At 48.3% G+C, this 8209-nt stretch overlaps 2 protein-coding genes across 2 annotated transcripts in view; one reads left to right on the top strand and one right to left on the bottom strand.

Moving 5' to 3' along the window:
* Positions 1-2294: 2294 nt before the first annotated feature.
* Positions 2295-5927, bottom strand: EMC3 (ER membrane protein complex subunit 3). Its single transcript, XM_072347108.1, has 8 exons — positions 5678-5927; positions 5532-5589; positions 4979-5072; positions 4269-4373; positions 3587-3668; positions 3342-3421; positions 2740-2822; positions 2295-2534 (listed from the first exon to the last, which is right to left on the bottom strand). Exons 1-8 carry the CDS (start codon positions 5830-5832, stop codon positions 2406-2408), a joined length of 786 nt encoding a protein of 261 aa, XP_072203209.1. The 5' UTR covers positions 5833-5927; the 3' UTR covers positions 2295-2405.
* A 46-nt stretch (positions 5928-5973) lies between these two features.
* The window catches only part of FANCD2 (FA complementation group D2), a gene marked incomplete at its 3' end in the record, with an annotated part of 33002 nt that continues 30766 nt past the window's right edge, over positions 5974-8209 (top strand). The window contains exons 1-5 of the mRNA XM_072347635.1: positions 5974-5987; positions 6332-6421; positions 6629-6760; positions 7382-7449; positions 7883-7986. Coding sequence (XP_072203736.1) covers positions 6355-6421; positions 6629-6760; positions 7382-7449; positions 7883-7986 — 371 coding nt within the window. The remainder of the gene's footprint in view (positions 5988-6331; positions 6422-6628; positions 6761-7381; positions 7450-7882; positions 7987-8209) is intronic.

Genomic DNA, 8209 nt, shown 5'->3' with positions numbered 1-8209 from the left:
GCTTTTAAAGCATTTGAATTTAGAGATCAGAATTGTTAGTTGCTTCCGCTGTTCCGGTTTGTGAGTTGTTTCTGTTTTTTACAACTCTTAATGTTTTATTTCTGTTCCGAGGGGAGCATCCCAAAAGCAGTTTTTAACTGCAGCACTGCACTGAATTACTCTGATCAGCGTTTCTCTTAGATTAACCTGAAAGAAAATCACGTGGGCATTCCAAAATGGGGTGGTGGGAGAGGCAAGAGGGAAGTAAAACAGCTTTGTAAAGGCAGCTTCCCTCTGAAGTAGCCTTTGTTCTCCTCTCTACCTCCTTTGCTGCACTGACACTGAGGAGTGCATCAGTGGGGCTCAATCTCTGATGCTCAGATGCTGAGCAGACACTGTTGTACTGCAGGAAAGTGGCACAGCTCTTATTTTCTCTGTCTTTGAGCTGACGGCTGAGCAGCTGATGGAGTTGGTGTGTGTCTGCTGTAACACCAGGGCTGTTTTTTGGACTAGCGCTTTGTAAGTGGCTGGATCTGTTGTATGAAGAGGAAAATTAAAGGGTGGTTTGCACTGAAACTGGGTTTTATTGTGATTTCACTTGTTGTTAAGTGGCCTGAAGTGCAGGCTGAGCAGCTGCTGGTTGTGGGGATGCCTGCTGCAGCAGGAGCTCTTTCAGCTGGAGCATGATGAGTGAAAGCTGTGCAGGGGAGCAGTGCAGTGCAGTGTAAATCTGGGAGTCTGTACCCAATGATTGCTTTTTTTTTCCCACTGCAGTGTAGGTCTGTGGTGGTCCTTGCCTTTCTGTGACATGGGGCAGCCTCAACTGTGCCTTTCTCATCATCCCTCTGCAGGTCTGGGGGAGGCTGTGTTCCTTCGGGCTGTTATTGCCCCGTAGCTTCCCTGCTTGTGGCCGTACCACTGAAATGGTTGTCCTGCAGCTACTGCAGTTTTCTGAAGCATGCTAAATAAGTATCATAAACTGCAGATCAAGGGCAGTTGTGAAGGTGAAAGCCTCATGAGGGGGGTTTAAAGCTCGTGCTGTGATGCAGTGTAACAGCTGAAGGGCTTGGTCTTAGCTAGAGCCCGAGAGAAAGTTAGAAGAGCCTCAGTGTAGAACAGCAGTTACTGAGCTATGCTGTGAAATGCTGAGCATCAAAGCGTGGCGTGAAACTCATAATGGATACTTGTAGCTCCAGGGAAATACGTGGCACGTTTCTCTTTTCATTGCAGCAGGGTGGAGTGCAGTGCTCTGGGAAACGAGGCAGAGAGAGAAATAGGGAAGGAATAAACTAACTGGTGAGGATGAAAGAATGTCTTAGGTTGGAGTCAGTCTTGAAGATCATCTAGTTCCAAACAGCCATGCCATGGGCAGAGTTGCCACCCACCAACTCAGGCTGCCCAGGGGTCCCTCCAGAGATGGGGCATCCACAGCCTCTCTGGGCAACTTGTTGCAATGCATTGCCAACCTCAAAAAAAATATGTATATAAGAAAACAGGAAGTTGGAGGACAGGTTAAGTTTTATGGAATAAGTTAGTACATAACCCTGTGCTGATCTCTGCCTTTTGATAGTAAAGCAAGAACTTGAAAAGAAGGGAAAGCAAAATGGAAGTTTGCTAAGGTGGGGGCGATCAGGTACTGAGCCAGTGCATGGGCTTGTGGGAACATCTCATGCAAGAATGTTGTGGACATGAAATGGAAAATGACTTGAAATGCCAGTTGTGCTGTCAGTGAAGTAGTGGTATTCAGGAATGAAACCTCTGAGCAAAGAATGTCTCAGAACTGAGATGAGATTCCTGACAAGGGGGCAAATAATCTGGAAAAGATGGAAGCTCTCAGGCTGCAAGAGTGTGCTCTGAGTTCAATGGAGGGTCCTTATGTGTGCTCAGAGGCAGTGGGAGGCAGGTATCATGTCAATTGTGCCTCTGCAGCACACAGATCATTGCTCCCATCCCACCCCTGATCCTAGGAGGGTGCACTGATCCTTGGGGACGCACTGCCAGGTGGCAGTGAAAGAGCTGGAACAGCTCTTGGGAGCAGCTGGCATAGCCCCTTCCCCATATCAGGATGAATGCTGGTTGTGGTGCTCAGCCTTGCACTATTGTTTCCCTCCTCATGGCCACTGGCCTGCAAATGCTGCAAGGCAGAAACAACCTAGGAAGGAAACGTTCTGGGTGAGCCTGGTGGGGCTCAGCTGTGGGGTCACGGCCACCTTGGGGTGCTCTTGGAAAAGCCTGGGGTCCTTGAGGGCACGCTGCTTATCATATGCACATCACCTGCTTGGGCCTCAAATGACAGAGTTGAGTAACTGCAGTACTGAACATGGTGTGTTTCTTTTATTCTTAGCTCTGCTAAATACATTAGACGGTTTTATGTAACTTCCTTTTCACATCCTTTTACAAGAAGAGACAACAATATATTCTCAGATTCAGAAGATGGAGGTCTGTAGTTCTTCCTTAAACATGCCTTCAAAATGGAGGTCTTTTGCCATAAGCTCTTCTTCTACATCCTCTAAGGCCCACTGATGATCAGTCAATTCTAAAGCTTCCCATTCCGTCTGCATTGAAAGGAAACAGGTAGATTTAAATCAGATACGACTGTCTTATCAGGTTTGCTTCAAAGTAGTGTAGAGCTGCCAGACCTGGGGCAGCTTTTATATACCTCATCAGTTATCACCTTTAAATTTACCAACAGGAAGCCAGAGCAATTCCCTTGGTTGACACGGGGAAAGCAAAAAGGGAATGCAAGTGGAAATACCATACCTTGAATGCTTTGTTAGTGTCTGCTGGCATGGCCATTGCTGCTCCTGTCATTTGTTCTTGCATTACTCTGGACTGATCTGCAGCTACAAAAAGAGAAAGGAGAGCTTTGTTTTTATTTGCTTCACTAAACAGCACTTGGAGCACAGAGCCTGCAGGCTGCGCTGGAAAGTTGGAGAACGAGTTCTCACAAGACATCTTGTCCCCGTTCCTTACATCTCAGCTAAATTTGCTTAAAATATGCAGGCAGATGGAGGAAAATATGGTCCTGTACATTCCCCATCGCCATCTTGTAATATTAAGTCACTACTGCAGCTTTTGTTAAACTGATCCTTGCCAGCAATAAAAGCAAGATCAGAAGCTTCTACTTGCCAATCTGACGAGAAGGAAAGCATGGGTTAATTACCACAGGGGTTTAGCAGCAGTTAGCTAACAGCTGGTGCAAGAGAGATGAGTAATTGCTGCAGGTGATGTCAAACCTGGCTAGCAGAGGGTAACTTCACAGCTGTGAGGGGCTTTTGGGTTGGAAATGCAGATGCGTTTTCACAGCAAGTCATTTAATGAAAGGAGAAGCCAGCTCCTTCCCAGAAGTGACAGTGACTTACCATTATCTTGACCCAGAATGAGAGTATAAATGCTTCTGAGTCCAAACACGTTCAGGAAGTACCAGGAAGCAGAGCTCACCCTGAGAAATAAGAATAATCCTGTCTGACTTCAGTTTAAAGATGCCCGTGTTGTGACAAACGTTGCTTGAGACTTGATTTCACAAGCATGCACAGGTGATTCAGGGGCATTTAAAACATTCAGAATATTCCAGATATTCAGCTCTGATTGTGGAGAACACACGTACCAGGATGCATCCAAAGTGAGCAGTTCAATTCCCTGCTGCAGCATTGGTTTGAAACGCAGTGTCAGAGGAAACGGGACCTTTGCTGAAGGACAAAACGAAACCCAGTTTCACAAGGTAACACAACGTACTTTCAGAGCAGATCCAAGGCCAGTAGCCAGTTCTTTCATTAGATCAGTGTAGTCTGAAGGTAACGCATAAAATAACCTTTTAAAACCATCACAGCCAAACTATCATAGCTGTTATTTCAGAGGCTGTGAAGGGAAACATCTTTTGGTAAGGAAACAGTTACTGCATAAACAACAAGGAACAGAACCCCCAAAGTTGTGAACTTAAGGGAGCTGTTTGATTTGCAATCCCGGCATTACCCAGTAAACGGCTGCCTGGACGAGAGGAAAATCCCCTGCATCAACTCCAAGCAGTTTTAATAAATGCTCTTTTCCCCACTATAACTGTTTAGTTACAATCTGTTTGGTTTGTCATCACATCCAGTACTCTGACAATAACTTCCTTTGCTACGGGACAAGCCACTCAATGCATTTCATGCAGTGCCACAAGCTGGATTCACCCTGCTCCCAAGCCTGCTGCTGTCAGGTATGGGATCAAACTGCTGAAGGAGTCCAGGCTCTGGAGGTTCTCACCCAACGTGGCCAGACCCACAAGCTGTGTTATTCCCCACACTTACTTGTGACAAAGCCTGAGAACGTCATGTTGATCCAACCACCGATGAGGATCATAGGCAGCACGTTAGTTACGTTCCCTTTCATCATGTCTGTCAACATGGTAGGATCTGTAGACCAAACATTGAACATCATGTATCAGTGTAGCATGTTAAAGGTAGATGGGAGATAATAGCTCACCAAGGTGAGGTGTCTCGAATACAAAACCAAATGAGAGCTAACAATTCTGCCCCGCTCTCTGTTAGTTTCTACTGTCAATCAGCAAATATTTTGCAAAACAAAATAAGCAGTCAGTGCGGCAGCAGCTGCTGCTGAAAACATCTTTTGTTTTCTGCTGTGTACAACCTCATCCCTTGTTCCACACCTCCAAAATGGCCGGACCTCCCTGCGAGACTGTTTACCTAGGAATGTGACAGTGAACAACCCAGCCCATTTGCTGCTGATGTCTTTGGAGCCAATAACGGGTTATACCTTGAGAGATGGTCCTGCTAGAGATGGTGCGGAAAAACCACAGCGGGGTGTCCATCTGTCCGCAAGTCACTTGTCTCACAAGACCACAATGCTGAAGTGACCCAACACATTGCAGCTTCCCCTTCCCTCTGCCCTCCAGCCTCAGCTCATTTCCCACCTCCACCCTCACATTCAACTCTTTGCCAAGATGGTTCTCCCTTGACATCTTTTTCTCCCTGCCTACATTCAGCACATTGTAACGTACCTGTCATTGGTGAAGGAGGCACTACCTTTCTTTTTGTTTTCTTAAAAAATCCATCTTCTGGGTTATTAAAATAGTATTTCCGGGTCAGGAAAGACTGAAAACAAAAAGAGCCAACGCCAGCATTGTAAGCAACGAAGGACAGCATTATTTCTTGCTCATTTCAGCACCTTAGGAGCTATCTGATGATGTTTTTCTCAGCTGTTTCACTACCTGGATGCCCTGAAGCTCATCATTTTGATGTTTCCTTGAGCACCAACTTCATCTTGCCAATATTCCTTCAATAATCCTAAGCGTTCTCTTAAGAAGGCTCCCCCTTCCATGCTCTGTGCAAGGCTCCTGTTGGCTCAGCGCTGACGCATCAGACAATTCTGCTCCCCCAGCCCGACTTACAGCTTTTACAACACACAGGCAGCAAATACGAGCAGCCGAGCACTCAGTCCTTGTGTTTAGTCCTTCATATCAGCGTGCCAAGCCAGGGAGGGGGCAGCAGGGGACCCCAACCCGCCCCGGGGCTGCCCCGCCGTGAGCCCAGAGCTGCCCACCAGCTCCGTACCTGCTTGGGGATGTACTTGCCGTTCTCCCGCAGGACTCTGCTCCGAATCAGGACTTGGCTGCAAAAGAGAAGAGCGGCGTGAGCGGCGGAAGGAAAAGGAAGGAGACGGGACAGGCCTGAGGGGGGCGGCCGGGCCGGGCCCTGACCTGTCCGACACCTGCTCCTGCGTGAGGCGCTTGTCGCTCTGCAGCAGGATGGAGACGTAGTGGCGGATCATGCCCACGAAGAAGGTGATGAAGACGATGGGCAGCACGACCCACAGGCGGATGTTGGAGTCCAGCAGCAGCTCCGGTTCGCTCATCGTGATTCCGTTCCCGATCTAAACCCAACCTCGGACCCGGCCCGGCTCCCGCTCGGCCTCCGGGCCGCTTCCGGGCCGCCCTAGGCCACGATTCCGCTTCCGATGGGAGTCGGAAATACGTCACCGCGAGTCAGCGGCGGGAAGCTCGAGTTCCGGTAAGAGCGGTGCCGCCTGAGGGGCTGTCAGCGGGCGGCTGCTTTAGCCGCGGCCTGTACCGGTGGCTCCGGGGCTGCGGCCTGTACCGGTGGGTCGGGAGCGGTTTGCTCGTCCCGAGCGCTGCCGGCTGCGCGGAGAGGACGAGCCGGAAGGTTCGTGCTGTGACTGCTCAGCCGGTCGAGCCGTCCGCCTCTGAGGAACGTATTCACGGCTCGTTTCCCTGCACTATTCGCCGCTTCGTTCTACGGCTGCTTCAAATAACCCAACAAACAACAAAAAAACCCCAGACCGGTTTTAATCCACGTCTCCTCAGCTCACTCGGCCTTTTCTTGCCTTCTTCCAGGCGGCGACAAAGGATTTGTTACCATGGTTTCCAAAAGGAAGTTGTCTGAAATCGGTGCTTCTGAAGAGAGCTCCAAGGCTGAGCTATTAAGTAGGTGCTGGGGTAGCCCGTGGTGAAAGGAAACCTCTGGGACCCTCAAAAGCTCCGGGCTTTGAGTTACAGCACTGCTGTTGATCTGGTGCTATAAGTGTATTCCTGTGTTACTAGGAGGTTAATCTTGAATTAATTGTTTTTAGGAAGGATTCAGGCTTCTCTTTGTCACGCAGTGATTTGATGTGGGTTGTCTTGTTTCCTCAGAAACAAAGAAGTCGCGGATTTCTGATAAGAGGGGCCCTACCCAAAGCGCATTGGAGAATGAGGGAGTGTTTGAGGAGCTCCTGAGAGCATCAGGGATCATACTGAAAGCTGGGGAAGGACAGAACGAAATAGGTATCTGCCCACTTGTGTGCGAAAGCCTGCAAAGTTGGCTCTTACAAAGCAAAGTTGAATTGCCACACGGGGCTCTCAGTGTTCCAGCTCTATGATACAAGGAAGCTGTTATTGGTGCTGTTGCTGCAGTGGGGTTTGGGCAGGGAAAGGCTTCTTTGGGATGGCAGGGATGTCACGCCGTGTCACGTGAATGAGCTCTGCTTGTGGTTACGGTGCTGATTCTGCTGGTAATTGGCTACTCCAGCACAGTATACAAAGGGACCTTTGGGTTGCAATTTGGTAAGGATTGTGTTGTACTCTCAAGGACAAAAAAAGCCTAACAACTGGGGGGGATTCTTCCTCTGCTTCCTGATCCCTTGTTCTGTCTTGAATAGGTTTGTCTTCATCTGCCAAAAAATGGCAGGAATTTGTCCATCAAGGCCTTTTGGCTGCCTTCAGCTTGGGGTGGAGTGAGCACAAGTGGTGACACTGTGCAGGCTTTTGCTAATTGGAGCTCTTGGTGTAGAGCAAATGCCAAAATGATGGTGAATGATCCTGAGAGCTTGTGCCTCATGTGTTATTTTGACTTTATATGCCTCTAACATGTCAGTTTCTTTATTCTCTTTTGAAACTCCTCCTTAGCTGTGGATCAAACTGCTTTCCAAAAGAAGCTCCGCGTGGCGCTGGAGAAGCACCCATCGTACCCAGGTGTAAGTAACTGCCTGAGCTTTGGCAGGAGCCAGATTGAAAATGCAGCCCAGATTCCCCAATCCTTTCAGTGTTATCGTCCCAGCATTTTGGTTTCATTGTTCTTCTGAGCACTCAGAAGTGAAGTGACGACCAGCTGTTGTCTTCTTACCTCTCTTACCTCCTGTGGTGTGCTTGCCCTGAGGTTGGTTTGGCACAGTTCCACAAACAACAGCTGCATTTCCACTGCCATGCCCTATCCAAGTAACTCACTGGCCATATTATTCAATAGAAACAGACTCTTTAAGTGAACAATATCTCTACCCTACCTTTGTAATAAAAGCTTGACTTGGTTTTCTATTAGCCAGGAGCTGGCAACATGTAGGCTGCCGCAATGTGATGCTTCTCTCCAGCTAATTCTTTTCAGGAAGTAGACAATTTCTCTCTGCTTTCCAGGTTGTGAAGCAGTTTATCAGTGGATTGGAATTGCACATTAAGGACAGAAGTCAGTTCAAGAACTGCCTCTTGCCATGCACTCCCACGCGGACTGAGGGGTCAAGGTTAGGAGAATGTATTTTTACCCTCCCCTTTGGTCAAAGCTGGACTATACTTAATGTCACATAACACTAAGCTGAGTGGAGGGAAAGGCCATAGTTCTGGCTGATGCATAACAAGACCTGTGTCTCATGCAATGCTGGCTGGTGTAATCCAGTTCCCTATTTGATAGCAGTAACTGTGAAGTGGTAAATCACAGAACTTGCTGATACCTGCGGCATGAGCTGA

This window comes from Excalfactoria chinensis, chromosome 12 (assembly GCF_039878825.1).
Source record: "Excalfactoria chinensis isolate bCotChi1 chromosome 12, bCotChi1.hap2, whole genome shotgun sequence".
Classification (NCBI taxonomy): domain Eukaryota; kingdom Metazoa; phylum Chordata; class Aves; order Galliformes; family Phasianidae; genus Excalfactoria; species Excalfactoria chinensis.
Note: the sequence above shows the minus strand (reverse complement) of the source record. Positions and strands in the feature narration are given on the sequence as shown.